This window comes from Durotheca rogersii (assembly GCF_024521655.1).
Source record: "Durotheca rogersii strain YMJ 92031201 chromosome Unknown GGS23scaffold_1, whole genome shotgun sequence".
NCBI classification, from domain to species: Eukaryota; Fungi; Ascomycota; class Sordariomycetes; order Xylariales; family Xylariaceae; genus Durotheca; species Durotheca rogersii.
Genome location: NW_026251232.1, coordinates 1,015,040 through 1,032,863, shown reverse-complemented (window position 1 = coordinate 1,032,863; position 17,824 = coordinate 1,015,040). Strand labels below are relative to the sequence as shown.

The 17,824-nt window shown below is 52.6% G+C and overlaps 6 protein-coding genes across 6 annotated transcripts; 5 read left to right on the top strand and 1 right to left on the bottom strand.

Moving 5' to 3' along the window:
- Positions 1 to 46: 46 nt before the first annotated feature.
- On the bottom strand, positions 47 to 2,741 carry GGS23DRAFT_12465 (amino-acid permease). Its single transcript, XM_051511112.1, has 9 exons — positions 2,163 to 2,741; positions 2,019 to 2,054; positions 1,863 to 1,912; positions 1,757 to 1,798; positions 1,557 to 1,698; positions 1,144 to 1,496; positions 724 to 1,079; positions 603 to 659; positions 47 to 548 (listed from the first exon to the last, which is right to left on the bottom strand). The coding sequence occupies exons 1-9, from the start codon at positions 2,415 to 2,417 to the stop codon at positions 274 to 276; spliced, it is 1,566 nt and encodes a 521-aa protein (XP_051376831.1). The 5' UTR covers positions 2,418 to 2,741; the 3' UTR covers positions 47 to 273.
- A 2,983-nt stretch (positions 2,742 to 5,724) lies between these two features.
- On the top strand, positions 5,725 to 7,564 carry GGS23DRAFT_591920 (MFS general substrate transporter; the record flags this gene model as incomplete). The annotated part of the gene is made up of 6 exons (XM_051517799.1): positions 5,725 to 6,025; positions 6,080 to 6,283; positions 6,341 to 6,358; positions 6,452 to 6,559; positions 6,629 to 6,731; positions 6,784 to 7,564. The coding sequence occupies 6 exons, from the start codon at positions 5,725 to 5,727 to the stop codon at positions 7,562 to 7,564; spliced, it is 1,515 nt and encodes a 504-aa protein (XP_051376830.1).
- Positions 7,565 to 8,348: 784 nt separating this feature from the next.
- On the top strand, positions 8,349 to 8,663 carry GGS23DRAFT_591919 (uncharacterized protein; the record flags this gene model as incomplete). Its single annotated transcript, XM_051517798.1, has 1 exon — positions 8,349 to 8,663. The coding sequence occupies one exon, from the start codon at positions 8,349 to 8,351 to the stop codon at positions 8,661 to 8,663; it is 315 nt and encodes a 104-aa protein (XP_051376829.1).
- A 308-nt stretch (positions 8,664 to 8,971) lies between these two features.
- Positions 8,972 to 10,500, top strand: GGS23DRAFT_544100 (uncharacterized protein). The gene is made up of 3 exons (XM_051514891.1): positions 8,972 to 9,838; positions 9,910 to 10,052; positions 10,118 to 10,500. The coding sequence occupies exons 1-3, from the start codon at positions 9,642 to 9,644 to the stop codon at positions 10,225 to 10,227; spliced, it is 450 nt and encodes a 149-aa protein (XP_051376828.1). The 5' UTR covers positions 8,972 to 9,641; the 3' UTR covers positions 10,228 to 10,500.
- A 2,592-nt stretch (positions 10,501 to 13,092) lies between these two features.
- GGS23DRAFT_544099 (MFS general substrate transporter) lies at positions 13,093 to 15,120 on the top strand. The gene is made up of 2 exons (XM_051514890.1): positions 13,093 to 13,466; positions 13,533 to 15,120. Exons 1-2 carry the CDS (start codon positions 13,328 to 13,330, stop codon positions 14,924 to 14,926), a joined length of 1,533 nt encoding a protein of 510 aa, XP_051376827.1. The 5' UTR covers positions 13,093 to 13,327; the 3' UTR covers positions 14,927 to 15,120.
- An 848-nt stretch (positions 15,121 to 15,968) lies between these two features.
- Positions 15,969 to 17,288, top strand: GGS23DRAFT_608677 (uncharacterized protein; the record flags this gene model as incomplete). The annotated part of the gene is made up of 1 exon (XM_051520225.1): positions 15,969 to 17,288. The coding sequence occupies exon 1, from the start codon at positions 16,509 to 16,511 to the stop codon at positions 17,286 to 17,288; it is 780 nt and encodes a 259-aa protein (XP_051376826.1). The 5' UTR covers positions 15,969 to 16,508.
- Between the last annotated feature and the right edge of the window lie 536 nt (positions 17,289 to 17,824).

Below are 17,824 nucleotides of genomic sequence, written 5' to 3'. Positions count from 1 at the left end.
CAAAGATATCGGCCTAGCCGGGATGAGAGGGGAGCCTGCTGCTGATGCAAGCGTGTGTTAAGAATTCCAATCTATATCATATTACATCCCTTTAAATCTTTGGACTGACATGATTTATTATTACTGCCCCTTTTTTTCTCCGCCCGGAATATGCCCCAAATGTACCCCAAACATTTCCTAGGTGCCCGTCCTCGTTTCGTATACATCAGCATCCCTTCCTCTAGACATCTCTAGCCTAGCAGCAAAATCGGTATTAAGTACATAGAATGCCTCCTAAATCCCGTTGCTCTCGCACTGGAACACTCGTCCCACGGTCCCGTTGGCAAACTCGTCAACTATGCCCTGGACGCTCGCGTACGTTCCAGCCGTGAGGAAGAAAAATCCCGTTAGTATTATTACGATGTTCAGAATGCCCTCAAACCAGCCGCGGAACGAGCCGTCTCCGACGAGCGAAACGGCTCCATCGGCCCTCCGCATGCGGAAATAGGCGACGCCCCAGAAGATGAAGCCGAAGAATGAGTCGAATAAGGAGGACATGAGCCCGAGGACTACCAATCTGTCAGCTCACATCTCCCACCTCGGGCGTAAGCGGGAAGGCTTACGAGAGTTGAAGAACGGGATCGAGTTGGCGATGACGAAGGCGAGGACCCACGTAACGACTAGATGTTTTTGTTAGCACTGACGGGCATGCGAGTGAACTTGTGAGCGTCATTAGGTGCGTACGCAATATCAGCGCCCAGACTGCCCATCCGACGACGGTATGTTCGTTCTTATGGCGCGAATCCTGGAAAATTCGGAAGAAAACGAATCGAGCCGATACCGAGGCGTACAGGACACCGAGGAAGATGATTGTGGGGACCATGAACGAGTACGAAATCTTCTTGAAGAGTGGCGTCAGAGAACCAAACGCGGGCGATGTCATGTACTGGTTGCCCGTGAATGCGTATGTGATCGAACCAACGATGCTAAACACGATGATCTCGAGGATGGTGCACGCCCAGAGAGCCTTGGGGAAGTCCTTTGGCTCGCGCATCTCGGCAATGAAACTAGGCAGAGTAATCTGTCCAATGAACGTATAGCTTCCGGAATTGTCAGCGACGGATTACTTCGTGCGAGTCGCGAGGCGACATCGCAGTCACTGACCTGATGTTAAGGAACGCCCCTAAACCCGCTACAAATGTAGTGCCGGCAATCGGAATGGCTGTGACGATGGGATCCCCGTAAGGCAACTTCGGGTTCGTAGTGCTCGGCTCGGAACTGAACCCGGCAGGGTGACTCTGGACACCAGCAAATATAGTAGCTAGGATGACGGAGATGAAGGTGAACAGGGCCGATGCGGACCCGAGCTTGGATAGCATGCTGAAAGTACGGGGCAGAGATGATATCCAGCAGATAACGGCGACGATGGCGCCGTAAGACACGGTTTGACAGGCGGCGCTAGTATCAGGGTAGATCATGGTGTTGATATACTTGGCTCCGACGAGGACGTGGAGACCCTGCCAAGGAGTCAGAGTCGGCGATACGGATTCCAGGGGGAGAATAGATTTGCCACTGACTTGAATGAAGGTGTTGTTCAAGAGGAACATGACTGCCGTAAAGTACCAAGCCCACTTCTGGCCCCAGAAGAGCATCTGGCCAATATCGCATATATCTCTGACTTCGGGGTGTCGCAAGCAAAACTCCCAGAGCACAATTGAACTTGCGAAGGCGTAACGGTCAGCAATACCCGAGGCCAGCAGGATCGGGGCGGACGTACGTATACAAGACCAGAAGAGCTTGGACGACGGTCAGAATAAGCCTAGCCCGCGCGTCAGTACCGACCAGCCCACCAAGAGAGAGGTCCAGAAGCCAAGAAAACTTACCCAGGGACGAGCCCCAGGACGCTATAGGACCAGGGGAAGCTCATGATGGCCTGGGAGCGAGTCAGCGGTCGATGGCGCCAACCCCATTTTCCCCGCGCCGGGGCCCGAGTAGAGCCCAGCCGGGCTCAGGACGGAGCGAGCGCGATGCGAACTCACTAGACAGATGTATTCGGAGAACAGCAGGGCGGCGGTCTGCGGCGGAGGGGGGGGGGCGGGCCGGACCGGGCTAGCGCGTTAGCGAGGCGACAAGGAAGCTTGGCTCCCGTCTGGGCAATTGCTTGTTCGGTCTTGGGAGCGCACCTTTTGCCAGCTGCAGGTGCGGTACTGGATGGCGCAGTTGGCCTCCTCGGCGATCTGCTTGGTGAGGATGTCGTCGCTGCCGGAGCCGCTGTCCGGGTCGCCCGAGTCGCCGGCGACGATCCGGGTCGTGATCCGCCGGCCGACTCGGACGTCGCGGCCGCCGAACCACGCCGACCACCCGCGGGGGACGGCGACGTCCCGCACGTCGTCGGCCGCCGGCTTGTCCGCGTACGCGTCCACCTTGATTCCAGCCATGGGCGGCGGCGGCGCCGACGGGTACGCTGGGGCGAGGAGCGGCAGCGGGGGACTGACTCTGTTAAGAGGGGTTGGTCGTGTCGAGGGGTTCCGAGGCTCCCCGTCGTGTGCGTGGTAGGCGGGGCGAAGCTTGAGGTGGGAGCGAGACGGGGTCAGTCTCGGGTCTCGGGGGATGGACCTTTAAAAAAGAGAAAAGAGGAGGAGATCGGCCGCCTGGCGTGGGAAGAGGGGGAGGAGAGAGGTAAGAGGGCGGGACGGGGCGGTCTACGGTTATTCAGAATCCTACGACCTCAGGCCCACCGGATCGCTGTGCGCAGAGTTACACTGGCGCGATCCGGGGTCTGCGTCTGCGAGGTTAGGTGGGAGGTAGGTGTGAGCAGGCATTACCTTGTCTGCGCTCCTCTCTGCCACGCACGGCCGGCCAGCCCTGGCGAGATCTACAAAGTCGACGCATCCATGTCAGATTCGACATTCCACGCGCAGCCCGAGGCGTAAGTTACCTGGCACCCGGGGGGATGCGACATCATAGGCGTGTAGGTAGGTACCCGGCCGCCTCACCTGCGTTGACGGGACGTGGGACGCAACCGCACGTAGGTACGAGGCAGGGACGCGGTCGTTCGCTCATCTGTGCGTGCGCGAGGAGGTGGGATGATATCAACACGTCGGGTGGCTGTAAGCAGACTTCGTCCCGTCCCGTCCCGTCATACGACCGCTCGGCCTCGAGATAGCTCTTCGTTTTCTCTTCTTCTCTTGCTCTCAATCCCATTGTCTGGTTGCGTGAGTGTGATTACACCTGTGCACCATGGCTACGTACCTAGGCCTAAGCTCCCTCTCCCTCTCCCTCTCCTGCTCCTAGGTATACCATGTAGGCGCCACCTCTGTACCATACTGAGGCTTGAATGGCTTCTCAAGATCCCACGCCGAGTGTGTTACATGCCTAACTCGGGGCATCTGGTACATGGGTGCAAGGGCCGTGAGCCAACGCGCAGCCGTCACGCAACGTCGCTCTGGCGATGACGCCAGAGCCATTATACCTACCACTGAACTTGCTGCCTGAGGTACCTACGGGGCTGCCACTGCACAGTACCTACCTACCTAAGGAGGGCGTCAGCCAAATGTGTGGGACGTCGATGTCGAGCATGTCTCACCTGAGCTCTTGACGACACCTCTGTCAGTATCGCTGAACCCCCGCCATGCCCTCGGCCTGGTAACATTTCTCGAATCTCCCCCGACTTCGACCGCCACTACAACTACATCTACCAGCGGCAAGCCGACGAGGTTTGGTACCACTCGCCATCTTGAATGCGAGGCACTGATGCCTCGCCGGGGTCGCATCGAGGCGACACCGTCCTCCTGCTGCCGGCAATTGCACTGCTCGAATGGTACCTACGCGAACCGGCTAGCTGGGTCGGCTTCTCTTGATTGCCGCAGCGTCTTTGCCGCACCCCTTCTGATCCAGGCACACCCCATGAAAATAAGATGCCGAGGTCGACCGATCTCAGCATTCTCATCGTTACGCATGCTAGCGGGCTTACAACTGGGCGCTGGGGCGGGTTGCACCATGCCGAAAAATTCTCCGTCTTCTTTTTCATCTTGCTTCTTTTTTTTGGTAGTAAGATGTCCCCTCTTCCCTCGCCCGTTCCGATTCTCAATCAGCCCAGCAGGGATTGGGGATCATACCTTGACTAGAGGCCACTCGGCGATGGGGTGTGCGCTGGCCCGAATGTGCGGCTGAGATCCGAGATTTGGGCACATGTGCCTGCTGTCCGAACTGGCTCGCCTCGAGTATGGTTGAACGCGACGGCGTGCCCGAATAACACGAGTCAGACGCGGCACGCCTCCTAGATCATCGAGCGCAAATTGGTACGTGCGTATGTCGCTGTGCCACCATCGACGATCAAGATTCCTCAACGACAGCTCGACGGTCGTCCGGATGATTAAGGGTGCCGATTCCCCCTTCCCTCCCTCCCTCTTTCTGTCTCCTCCTCCCTCCTCCTCCCCGTCCATTTCATCCGTTGAGGCCCGAGTGTCTGTTCGGATGAGCGAGCGGCCTTTCGTCGCGTGCGTTGACGTGGTCGACCTACCTGGTCCTGTCGGATGTGGGCAAGCGTCAGGCGGTACCTTGCATCCCAATTCCAAGTCCGAGATCGCAGCCTGACTCTACTCTGCAGGCATCGCGGAAGCCGCCAGGGTGGATGGTTTCCAGGCATGGATGCCAACGCCTGAGGAGGGATCCCCGTAGGCCCGGGGGAATCCTGCAATGGACCGTGGGGTCACGCTCTGTTTTGGGGTACCCTCTCCCCTGTCGCCTCTGTACTGCCAGTATAGGCATGTAGGTTGGCGTGCGCAACTCTCGGTCAGTCTTTCTGCAGTGCGCCGGTCAGACGGCATAGGGTCGATTCGTCGCAGGAAGCTCTCGATAGGCTCTTGTATGCCCCCCTCCTCGGCTAGAGGAGGCATAGCTGAGCTTCGGGGAAGAAATACATGATCAGCGTCGACATTCTGTCAGCGACCGCCTTCGACGGCCCAGCAGGGGGTGTTGGAGGGTTGAGACATCCGCGAAAGATGACTGGCCACCTCGTCAAGGGTCTGTTCCCTTCAGCTCCATCAGCACCAGACTCCGCCTGTCTTCTCCGCAATGTTCCTTTGTTTCCCCGCAAAGTCACGTTCGATGCCTCTCCTTTTGGCCCTGTCGCCGGTCCTGTCTAACCTGTCTTGGTGTCTCAACTCGGGTTGGGGGACTTACTAATAGGTGCATCCCGACACGGCGGGCGAGATCGGCTCCAATGGCACTGAAGTTTTCAGGTCTTGTTTCCGAGACAACATATTTTTTTCCTCATTTAATAAAACCAAACGTGCGTGGATGTTTGTGGCCTCCCAGATTCGTCCCTGTCGAGCCTCACATCTATGATCGGAATTGGATACCTATTTATAACCCCAATTAGTTGCTGTTGAGTTCGCGCGCGCAAGAAACGGAGTCAGCGTCAGTTTGCCCACGCGACGACTCGTCACGAATCTTTCACCCTTTGACGGCCAGAGTCGCCACTTGATCTCGTGAGCCAGCTGTTGTCCATTCATCGTTAAAAATCCAAGTCGTTTTGTCCGACTGTGGATTATGCTACGCGACCTGCGCTCCGGACAGAATTGAACTCGACTAACAAGCAAAGAGAATGCGTATAAGCAAGACATCCCGTGCGTCGTGGCACCCTCCCAATCCGAGTTCCCCAAGTCCTATCGCATATCCCTCCAAGCCCTCGAGGCAATCCACGAGAGGCTGATGCGTATCGCGGACACTTATCCGGCAACGATGGCTAACTCTACTCTCCTCGTAGCCCAAGCCCCGAGCGACACGGAAAAAAGTGCTGGGGACGTGATAGGAGGCAATTCCTACCATCCCGGCAATGCCGACTCTGATAACGATGGACTTGACGTACCATGTCCGCCTCACACCACAGAACGGAAGCTCATGACCCGGGTAGACTGGAGATTGATTCCGTTCCTGTGTGTTCTATATTTGCTGGCCTTCCTGGACAGGGTTAACATTGCCAATGCGAGGTCTTTCAGCCTAGTAGAGGATCTGCACCTTGAGAATCATCAGTACAATACCGGTAAGCGGATCTCCGCATCGACTGACTCCACCTCGCTAACTTCGAGACTTCAAGCTCTCACCATGTTCTTTGTGCCGTATATCATTTTTGAAATCCCGAGCAATATCTTGCTGAAACGGTTCTCGCCCCGGATCTGGCTCTCCACCTGTATGATGGGATTCGGCCTTGCTTCTGTGGGCCAGGGCCTCGTGCAGAACTACTCCGGTCTGCTTGCGACACGGTTCTTCCTGGGACTCTTTGAGTGTGGGATGTTTCCTGGTAAGCTGAACGTGGATTACCGCGAATCTTCGAACAGGTAGCTGACACTGCAAATAGGATGCTTCTATCTCATCAGTATGTGGCCCGCTCGCGTAACGTCCTGCCAGCTGCGTCTTACATAACTGCCACTTTGCGCCGAGGCCACTACTAATTTTCCGTGTCGATTAGGCATGTGGTATAAAAGGAGTGAATCGCAGAAGCGCTACTCTTTGTTCTTCTCATCCACCTCGCTGGCTGGTGCGTTCGGAGGTCTCCTGGCTTCTGCCATAGGAAAGAGTATGTTGAGCTCAGCAAAGGCCTGCTCCTGAGAGCAATTCATCGAGCCGTAGCTAACATATGTACTAGTGGACGGCATGCGCGGGTATCACGGCTGGCGATGGATTTTCTTACTAGAAGGCGTCCTTACATGCCTAGTCGCGATCTTCTTTTTCTTCGTCTTCCCCACCTTGTGAGTTTTTGCCGTGCTTGATTCATAGCCGCTATGACTAACCATGGGGTAGTCCGGAGGAGGCTAAGTGGCTAACCGAGGAGGAGCGTGACTACATAAAAGCTCGCCTCCAAGCCGACCAAGGCCACAATGCCGCAGAGCGAACCATCACATTCGGGGATGTTTTAACTGTCATGAAAGACCACCGTGTCTGGCTTGGCGGCTTCATGTACTTCGGACTGATAGTTCCCGCGTACGGCTACGCATTTTTCGCGCCGACGATCATTTCGACGTACCGCTATGATGCTATTCAGACCCAGTTACATAGCGTGCCTCCCTGGGCGGTCTCGTTTACCTTTTCCCTCATAACGGCTACGATATCCGACTGGACACGTCACCGAGCGGCTTTCGCGCTCCTACCCCTTAGCCTAGGCCTCGCAGGTTTCGCCACCCTCCTCAAGGTCCACGACAACACCCCCGTTCAGTACGCGATGCTTTGCTTCGTCACGATGGGTACCTACAGCGTGTTGCCGATTACGGTCTGTTGGTTTAGCATGAATCTCGGCGGCCATCACCGTAGGGCTATAGGCACTGCGTGGCAGATAGGCTTCGGGAATATCGGCGGTATCATAGCAACCTTTGCGTTCCTTAGTGCCGACGCGCCGTTGTTTACGAAAGGTTATTCGATTTGTCTGGGATTCACCTGCCTGAGCGGCGTCGCTTCGCTCCTATATCTCATATCGATCTACCTGGAGAACCAGAGGAGAGCCAAGGCCGTTAGGAACGTAGGGCTGTCCGACTACGAGAAATCAGAGCTGGGTGATCTGAACCCCGAGTTTAGATACATGTACTAGCTAGCCAGCGGATGGACGAAAAAGGGATGTTAAAATATGATTTACGGACCAAGTGGCCTGGAAGAGGTTGGATAGAGAGAGAGAATCTGAGCTGGAGGCAGGACGGATTTGGTCGAGCATTACGGGCGAGATTTCTCGGCATGCTGGTTAGGTTTCTAGCAGCGTGATTTTCTTAAGTAGACCTATCGAAACTTCTGTTAGGTTAAAGTTGGGTGATAAGGAGAAATTCCCTTGGGCTCTTTTTTTGCCTAGTAGGCAGTATGTTTCCCATTGCTACTAGTCTTTTTGGCGATATAGAGCCAATCCGGCAGTCCCGTCATCGGTATATTACCCTCACTGCCCGAAATAAAAGACCACATCATTGCTATGTCCTCCTCACTTACGCATGTAACCCCACGAAACCAAAGCATTGGCAGGCAAGGCTTGGTTGGGATCCTCAGTTAAAGAGTAAATTACGACCTGAACCTATTACTAATAGTTACCAATGCGCTGCCGCGGGGGATATGTCCCTGTCACTTGCCTACCCGGTCCAAGATATGCATTCCTTCTAGGTATATACACACATACGCATCCACGAGTATAATACAAGAGTACAATCGACAGCTAAGGGGCCAAGGGTATGTGAGAGTAAGACGAGCAAATAGGCAGGTGGTCAGGTTCGGCAGGTGACCGCGGCCTCACGTGGATGGATTGATAGCTCCTCTCGCTGCCGCCGGCAGCCGTAGATAATCGTTCTTACCGAGCGCTACTCACCCCACGACGGGACCGCGCCGACGCATACGCGATGGATCCCGACCCGCTGTCGTACGTCCTGTCCGACGACGAGTCGCGCCTCATCTTCGAGCGCGACATCGTGCCCGCCGAGCTCGGCGCCCTCGCAGCGCTCCCGTCGTCGCCCGCGGCCAGCGGCGGCGGGGGCGGGGCTGCTTCTCTCCCTCTCCCTTCCTCGTCTTCGGACGCGTCGCCCCCGCCGCTCGCCGTCTTCATAATCGGCCAGACGGGCGCGGGGAAGACCCGCGCCGCGCCGCTGATCAAGAGCGCCATGATAGCGCGGCTGGGCGGCGGGCACGGGAGCGGTACAGAGCGCCTTTGTATATAAATAATGCCTACATGGCATAAATACCTCCAGGACTGAAAGTTTTAAGCTCTGAAAATAGCATTCTTTATGCCATATAAAACCTATAATAGAATTAGTTATTCTACGCAACTTCTTACTTTATTAAAATTAAACGTAGTTGTTAAATTTGATTATTTTCAAAGGCATTATATAGATTTACTAGGTATATTTTGTTACGTAGACAGCTACTGTAGTAGTCTCGTTGAACTAAGCTACATAGCCTTTCTAATAAGTATTTATATAAGTCTTGCACTTAGATTCTCATTGTAAAATCTTAATCCTATAAATATCACAGTTTACGGCAATTTACTCGTTTTTCGGTATGCCTTCTCAGCCATCTCTTTTTCCTTTATATTATCCCAGCTGCCTTTTCAGCTAGCCAATCAGCTAATTACAGCTGTCTCTAGCTATAATCTAGTCTAATCGGCACTGGGCTAGTTGTTGGCGGTTGGGTAGCTAGCCACTTGCCTATTGTCCCTCACAGTGTGCCCACGCTGTTCCTCTTTATTATACACCTTAAACATAAGGCAGCGAAGTAACGGAAGAGAGCCAGCCAAAACGCACACCAGTCTCATTGTGGGTCCTAAAGGCACCTATTGACTCATCTTTGTTAACCTACCTTCATTGACTAAACAACTGGAGCAACGTTGCCTATTCACAATGACTAAGTGATTACGACGTAATAGGGAGCGAACCGGCCAAAACGCACACCATCTCGTCTCCAGTCCCACCGCATACAAAGCGCATCGATTCTGTCAACGATTCATTACCTGTCACGCAGGAATTGGACCAGCCCTTATAAGCCTACATACGCAAACCGCAAAACGCGTCTACGTTTTGCGTGGCATTGTCGTGTTGCTATACTGGTATCATCCGTTCTAAACTCTCCCACAACCCAATTTTGCGCGGACTTCTGCAAGTCCAGCGGAGGTTGCCTATGAGCTAGGTCTCTGCGCCAACATGCCCGCTGTGGTACAAGGGCAGGGCATCATCGACGCTATCGACGCCCTCGATCAGCGGATGCAACAGAACCACCAGGAGACGCGGCAGCACATGAAGCACATGCAGCACATGCAGCACATGCAGCAGCACATACGACAGCAGATTTTAGGGCTAGACAGTCGCCTAGATCGCCTAACGGTAGAAATGCGGGCGAGGTGAGTTAGGACGGGCAGGAACTGGTCGAGACATCTCTGCACAAATCTAATTCCTATCTGCTTTTTCACAGGGACACGAACAACCATGTCCGACTCACGAACAACGAGCTCGTAAAGACGGGGGATCGGCCCCTTAAGCCTCTCTACTCAATTATGACCGGAGATGTGGTCCCCGACTTCCCCCAAACCCTGGATGCTGTGATGCGGTTGAACGGTAAGCATAAGCATCCCTGCCAGAACGTTCTCTATAATACCTGGACCTGACATACGATCTGGTAGACAATGAAGCAAACGGCATCCTGCAGCATCTAGGTCATGACATGGCACATGCCTCGATCGTTGCCAAAAGACGGCGAATCAAATCGTTGTGCGGGCTTGTCGCATTCTAGAGCCACCTGGACCCGATGGGACCAACACGAACGCAAGACGGACACTCACAAGGGAAGCTGAGTAATGCCCTAGAACGGCGGAGGGAGGAAGCAGCTCGGGACGCTACGGTGAAACACCATGAGACAGGATTCGTTGGATGGGCTGCTATTCAATTTTTGCGGCCACTCCAGCTCAGTGGGTTAGATAATAGAGGATAGGTTCGATTCCTGACAGCGCTACTTGGTAGTCTCTATTGTTTAGCCTATCTACTCCGATGAGAAAAAGTTCCCAGAGCACAGCGAAGGGCCGTACTTTTTCCTCCCGGGGCAACGCTTCGCTGGCCACAAAAACTTTTTCCCCGTGGATTACATTCTAGTCTTAGTCTTCTCGACGGTCGGGGCAGCAGTATCTCGTCCCCTAGACATAGGGCGGAGCAACTTTTATCAAGTCTATCCCTTCACGGGCCACCCCTTCACGGACTGGATATTTTGTAGGTGTAGGTTCGCATACAACCAACTTTTCCCTATAAAAATGGGGAAAAATACAAAAATCCAAGTGTCACGCCTTGTGATTTACGGACAGTAACAGCGTAGCAAATGATCAAAATTAATCCTTGTAGAACGTATTGTGCTAAACAATAAAATCCTGCCGTACCCGTTCTACAGGGACCACTGGTTTACCGCGCGTATCTCAAAGCTCCTAGCCAGAGGGTGAATAAAACGGCGACCCAATATAGTTATCCCAAGCCACCATAATAACCTGGGGGCGTCGATATCTACGTTAGATCCCTCGGCCCAATAAACGGCGCCCCAAGCACCGTTTACCAAGCCCAGTGCTTCCCTGAACCGCGCCTGCTCCTCACGTAGCTGGCGTTCGATCGAAGTTAGAAATACCGAGTGTTGAAAAGAGAGGTATGTATTACGGCCAACTAGTTCGTCTGAAGTTGAAAGGAGTCGCCGATTAAGATAGCGCTAATGTCACCGAAATATTCGATGGCCCGGCATAATAGATTGGGATCTAGAGGAGGGTGTCTGGCTCGACGCCAGAATCACCAGACGGAACTACTCGCTACCTGTGCCATTTATCTACTATGCAGTCGCCTCCGCCGGCGGTTCTCTCGGATCTGCTCCTGTCTGTGTCGCTATGTGCTGCCTTAGATAGATAGGAGTAATCGACGGCTGCCGCTGTCGTGCACCAGTTGACAGGTGGGTTTAGATGGCACTTACGCAAGTCTCTACAGACCGCCTACGCTTGAACTTGCACGACGCAAGATACCACGAACATAGACGAAGGAGTGTTCGTTCTCGAAAACTGGACATAGGCCGGTGTGCCCTGAATACTCCCGAACGAACCCGTCGACAACACGAAAGAAGGCAACATTCACAGGAGAAACAAGCAGCGAAACAGGCTGGGAACTGCCCTCGCTTAGAGGAGGGGGATAGTACAGGGAGAAAGGTGCACTCGGGTGAGATGTTACCTACCTCTAATTTACAGGGGTTGCTAGATACCTTAGTAGTAAATAGCCTTAGGGGTGTTGACTAATACTAGGTACCATGACTAATACTACCCGCAAGTACGGAGTCGCATAGCTACAACTGGGAAAAAACTCCACTTTTCGGTACGTACACCCTAGGGGTGTGGTAGGTAGGAAGGTGCAGGTTGAATATTCAATTATACGTAGGGAAGGAGCTACCCTCTGGTTGGGTCGGCCAATAGGTAAGCTAGACTACCCCTTCGCGAGCTGGGTATTTTATATAGGTTTATATATAAACGATTTATTACCGTAAAAAACCGGAAAAAAATCGGAAAAATCGGAAATTTACTTACGTAATTAATTAGCTTAATTAAACTAATATATAAACTTTTTAGATTTTTTGCTTAGTAATATAAGAAATTATTTACGATTTAAGGGGTTTTAAAACTATATTAATAATTTACTATATAATTTATTAATAAATCTATTAACTATACTTTATATTAGTCTCTTAACTTATTTCTTTTACGGTAATAAAGTAGGTCTATTACCTAATCCTTTATAATATAGATAAAATAATAATTAAGATTACGTAACTTTTTTTTTTTAAATTAATCAAGTCTTAAAAATGTTAATTTTTAGTATTCTTTTTTAGAACCTCTTTATATAAAAAAAGAAGATAGTTAGAAAGGTAGAATTCTTACTATAAAAATAGATCCGATTTTAAAAAGTTTTAACCTATTTAAAAACGTAGTTTTCTTGAAATAATAAATTAAATAAAAACGGAAATAAAAATAAAAATAAGATTACTTAATACTAGCTATTTTTTTTTTATAAAATAAAGTATTAGGTAATAGACCTACTTTATTACCGTAAAAAAATTAGAAAAATATATCGATATAAGTATAATTAATAAGGTTATTAATAAATTATATAGGAAATTATTAATATAGTTTTAAAACCCCTTAAATCGTAAATAATTTCTTATATTACTAAGTAAAAAATCTAAAAAGTTTATATATTAATTTAATTAAGCTAATTAATTACGTAAGTAAATTTCCGATTTTTCCGATTTTTTTCCGGTTTTTTACGGTAATAAATCGTTTATATATAAACCTATATAAAATACCTAGCTCGCGAAGGGGTAGCTCGGTAGCCTATAACTCTATTCGTATATATACAAGCTACTACGAATACAATATCAAGCTATCGGGGACTTGCATCAAACATATATACCTCCTCCTATTGGGGGCGTATGTGTAGACGATAAAACTGGGGCGTTCGACCGAAAAGTGGAGTTTTTTCCCAGTTGTAGCTATGCGACTCCGTACGCAAGGGCCCCCAGCGTGATTATTCGACATAGGTACCGCCCTTCAGCGAATAGTATTACCTAACTCGCACCCCTCAACTCCGTGCGTTCTCCATGCTCAACTCCGCCCGTGCATATATGAAAGGCAGACTGTCTCTATTGTGCAAGCGAGCGAACGTTTACTTACGCACCACACTTTGGACTATAAAGCTGTCACGTACCTAAGGATTCCTACATATACAAGCCTACCTGCGTAGCTCACGGAGGGACGCAGGCGTCTACGTTTTAACACAGCAGAAGCACTTCGACGGGAGGAAGATGAGAAGAAGAATATAGCATGGCTGCTCGAGAACATTCCCAAGAAATTCAGGCCGGTACGCCACCCGCTTCGCCGCCAGTCCTAGAAGAACCCTACAGCATCTTCGACAAGCGACAGAAGGCTTTGATCGTTACCATTGTCTCGACTGCCGCGACCTGTAAGCGTAACGTCCCCGCAGCTATTAGCTGGAGAACCTCTGAGCTCATGTAATATCAATCGATAGTCTCCGGCTTCGCTTCTAACATCTACTTCCCTGCGCTTCCCACCATTGCTCGCGACCTGGATATTTCGATCGAGCTCGTGAATCTCACCGTGACTTCCTACCTTCTCTTCCAAGGCCTGGCACCCAGCCTTTGGGGTCCTATATCCGACGTCAAGGGGCGCCGAATTGCGTACTGCTGCACCTTCTTGGTGTTTCTCGGCGCATGCGCCGGCCTGGCACAGACGAAGAATTATGCCACCCTGCTAGTGTTAAGATGCTTGCAAAGCACAGGCAGCGCAAGCACCATCGCAATCGGGTCTGGCGTGATCGGAGATATCACTACGCGCGCAGACCGCGGAGGTTTCATGGGGATCTTTCAGGCCGGGTTGCTGGTGCCCGTTGCGGTGGGACCGATCATCGGGGGTGCTATAGCCGGATCTTTGGGGTGGAGGGCGATATTCTTGTTTCTAACTATTTACAGCGGCGCCTTTCTTCTCGCGCTGATTCTCCTCCTTCCTGAAACGCTCAGGTCAATTGTTGCGAACGGGGGCCGGACGCCGTCCAGCCCCATCGCTAGATATCCCCTTTCCTGCTACCAAAACACCACCAAGATCGAGTGGGATCCGCGAGCAACTCCGCCACAGCCAACAGCAAGCAAACGCGTCGACATTCTAGGGCCTTTCCGCATCCTGGCTAGCAAGCACGCGACCCCTATCATTGTTTTCCTCGCGGTGTACTATGCTGTGTGGCAGATGAGCATCACTGCCATGTCTTCCCTTTTCGAGGAGCGATACGGCCTTGGCGAAACCCAGATCGGACTGACATTCATCGCCAACGGTGTCGGGTCTATGATAGGAACACTCGTCACCGGCAAAGCCCTCGACATGGACTACCGGCGCGTTAAAGCCAAGCATGAGGCTCGGTCAGCTCAACCCGACGCCGAAGTAGGTAGCGACGCAAATCCGTCTGTGACCAGTCCCGAGGTCCAGTTTCCACTCGAAAAGGCACGCCTTCGGCTAGTCCCTGTCTTCTCCCTCATCCAGTGTCTGTCTATCGTGCTGTTCGGCTGGACCATTCAATACTCCGACCACGTCCACATTGCCGTTCCTATTATATCTACCTTTATCACTGGCTGGACTGCTGTCTCTACGCAGTCCGTTGTCATGACTTACCTTGTCGACGTTTTCTCTGACAGGAGCGCTGCGGCTAGCGCCAGTCTGAATCTGGCCCGATGTCTACTAGCTGCCGCTGGCACTAGTCTTGTGATGCCCCTGATAAACAGCACCGGGGTCGGGCTGGCATTTACCATCTCCGCTATTGTCCAAGTGATCGCGTTGCTGGGTGTGGCCGTACAATGGAAATTTGCCGGCGCGTGGAGGAGAGAAACAGAAATGCAAAAGAAACGAGGAGAGTAGGGGCATGGGACTGCCCAGGGTAGAATGTCTGACGGTGTACCGTTGTCTTCCTTCTCTTGTACAGTCATCGGTATTAGAGTATTATAGAGTTCTCTTATGTTGGAATATCATGGGTTGAGAACAACATGCTGCTAGTAAGGACTGATGAATATTATTATCATAGAATACGGAAATACCTAGGCAATCACCATTGACACACTTATATGTCACTTCGTATACGACATTTATTACGTAGATCGGGAGAGCTACGTAGGCACTGAGGTTGCTTCTTGGGAGCAACGGAAAGTGGGAAGAAGAGAGTGAATTGACTGACTATCTAAGAAGGAAGGAGATGAACAAAGGAGATGCGAGCTGCCTATATATAGACGATAGGGAGCTGCGAGCTAGGTTAGGTCAGCGAGCAACCAGAGAAGAAGTAGGGAGCCATGTATAGGTGGCTCTCTACGTGACAACATTCCTATTCTGCGACGGTGGTGGGACCATCTTAAAGAGCCCGTAGACAGTACGCTCACCTTAGCAATATCGAGCAGGGTGTATGGTTGCTGTGTTCATGTCAGCGCCACCGAATAAGTTCCTCTATAATAGGCTCGTCAAAACAAGGCAATAATGGATCAACGCCTGTCTTGACGATATATCTGCAGTATTCCTCGTCAGAATACGATATGGTCGGCATGAATTTACTACGTTGCACCCGATGTTGGAACCCAAACACCGGATTCAGAAAGCTGAGGCGGCACGTCACCATCAACACGATGGTGAACTTTTTGAAGCCTTGTGGAAACAAAAGGCAGAAACGTGGAATCAGGTTCATATAACCGCACCTCCAGTCGATGAACTCCCCGATATAGGAAATGACAGTCATTTGATGGCTCAGGAAAAGGGGGAAACGCGGTTGTGCTCCTCAATCACTTGGAGTGATTTTAGCGAGAGGGGTTTATGTGGACACAACATCATCAACTGTGGACAACATGATTTCTCCATATTTTTCAGGATAATGATCAACGGTGCAGATTCAGACGAAGACTTCAAGTGCAGTGGCTCTTGATCTGCCCGGGGCTCGACCTCATTGGTACAAATCCAAGGAAGAGGATATAGCCACGTCCGCAAGTATCCACCGGACCTATTATCAAAGGAAACACTCGTTGACCGAGAAATGGATGAATACCTCATCGTGTGGGTATATGGCCTACTCAGACAACGCAGATAACACAAATACAGAACGAGATCACCATTTTGAAAAGAAAATATACTATCACTTTAAGGCAGCAGGGGACATCACAAAGAGGATCTCTACAGCTCTTGACGGCTACGCCTTTTGCTATCGACACCTTAACTTTCTTTCTGGTGTCTTCGCGTTTAGAAAGACTCGGCAGCTTCGCGTCATCTCGCGCACAAAGACTTTGTTCGCGCCTAGCGAGGCTGTTTTTCGGGTACCCCCGAGCCTTGGTAGATAAGGAGGGCACGTGGCGACGCTTTACGGGCGGGCACCTCGGAAACCGGCCCGAATTTTTTTCTTTTTTCTTTTGGCTATCGCACGCGGCGTGATACTGGCATTTAATAGAGCGGAGGGACTCGAGACGCGATGTCGCCGCCTCAGAACGAGAAGGGCCTGGAGGCGAGCCTCCTCAAGCTAGCCCTGCTCAAGGGGCTGCGCGCCGACGGGCCGACGGGAGGGGCGGGGGGGGAGGGAGCCGCGGGGACGAAGGAGAAGGCGGACAGGCGGCCGCGGGACCCGGTGACGGGGCGGCGGCTGGCGGAGGACGGCGAGAAGTGCGTGCGGTGCGCGGGCAAGGGGCTGCGGTGCACGCTGAGCTACGTCGGGGCGGAGGGGGCGGCGCGGTGCGGCGGGTGCCGGCGCGCGGGCGCGCCGTACTGCGTGCGGCGGCAGGGCCGCGCGTCGCGGCGCGTCGCGTTCGCGGGGCCGCCGTGGAAGGACCCGAACTACTTCGCCGTGGTCGGCGACGGCGAGGCGGCGGCGGACGAGCCGGACGGCGGCCGCGCCGCCGCCGTCGAGGCCATCCTCCGCGCCCACTTCCTCGGCCCCGACACCTACGTCCACGGCGGCGGCGAGTACCGCCGCGCGGCCGACCTCGCGCGCCTCGCGCTGCCGCCGCTGCCGCCGGCGCCCGCCCGGAAGACGCGAGAGACCCGGGCCGACGCCGACGCCGGCTGGCGCCGGGTGCTGCCGATCTGGCAGAACACGAGCCTGCGCGCGGGCCGCGGTGGCGGCGCGGGCGAGGACGGCCCCGAGGCGGAGGAGCGCCAGGACGACGCGCTGAAGTACCTGCGCACCGCCCGCAAGTACTGGCCCCGCAGGGCGCACCTCAAAGAGGAGCTCGCGGATCTCGGCGAGACGTGGTGACGCGGGCGGCGGTCGGGGGCGGAGGGGATATTGACGGGAATGAGAGGAGTGGAGGGGGGAAGAGGGGAAAGGAGGAGCGGAGAGGATCTTAGAGTGTCGGCGTTGCGGAAAAGAAAAGGGGTAACCAGCATACGGTGGGCTATGATGCCGTAGAACCAGAGGTCCAGACATGCTAGTACTCTTGAACTGAATTATGAGCTTAGAAGGGGAGAGCACGCAACGCTGTGGCACGGCGAAGTTAGACATCCGGCATTATGATGGCGAAATATACGATAGAAGGTTGCGGGCGTGACGTTTTGATGTCTTGACCTAGACCTTTTAGATGCAACTTAAACGGGACAAGGGTATTGAGACTTAGGTATTGTACACGTCCTATTTGGCTACATTAACGTATTATGATATGCTCTCAGAGTTGCGGGGTTTTCAATTATCCCTAAAATATTCGATTTGACTTGGTTACGTCTACCAAGCATAGTCTAAGTCTGCAATGGATCTACGTGCACTCTCTTCTTAGAGTTGTTTAGAGTCCCACGTAG

Bases quoted from the DNA above. Each gene is read 5' to 3' on its own strand.
- GGS23DRAFT_544100 (XM_051514891.1), top strand. From the start codon at position 9,642: ATGCCCGCTGTGGTACAAGGGCAGGGCATCATCGACGCTATCGACGCC. The intron at 9,839-9,909 runs GTGAGTTAGGAC...GCTTTTTCACAG, and splicing joins ACGGTAGAAATGCGGGCGAG to GGACACGAACAACCATGTCC. The intron at 10,053-10,117 runs GTAAGCATAAGC...ACGATCTGGTAG, and splicing joins TGCTGTGATGCGGTTGAACG to ACAATGAAGCAAACGGCATC.
- GGS23DRAFT_12465 (XM_051511112.1), bottom strand. From the start codon at position 2,417: ATGGCTGGAATCAAGGTGGACGCGTACGCGGACAAGCCGGCGGCCGAC. The intron at 1,913-2,018 runs GTGAGTTCGCAT...ACTCGCTCCCAG, and splicing joins TCTCCGAATACATCTGTCTA to GCCATCATGAGCTTCCCCTG. The intron at 1,080-1,143 runs GTCAGTGACTGC...CAATTCCGGAAG, and splicing joins GGGGCGTTCCTTAACATCAG to CTATACGTTCATTGGACAGA.
- GGS23DRAFT_544099 (XM_051514890.1), top strand. From the start codon at position 13,328: ATGGCTGCTCGAGAACATTCCCAAGAAATTCAGGCCGGTACGCCACCC. The intron at 13,467-13,532 runs GTAAGCGTAACG...ATCAATCGATAG, and splicing joins TGTCTCGACTGCCGCGACCT to TCTCCGGCTTCGCTTCTAAC.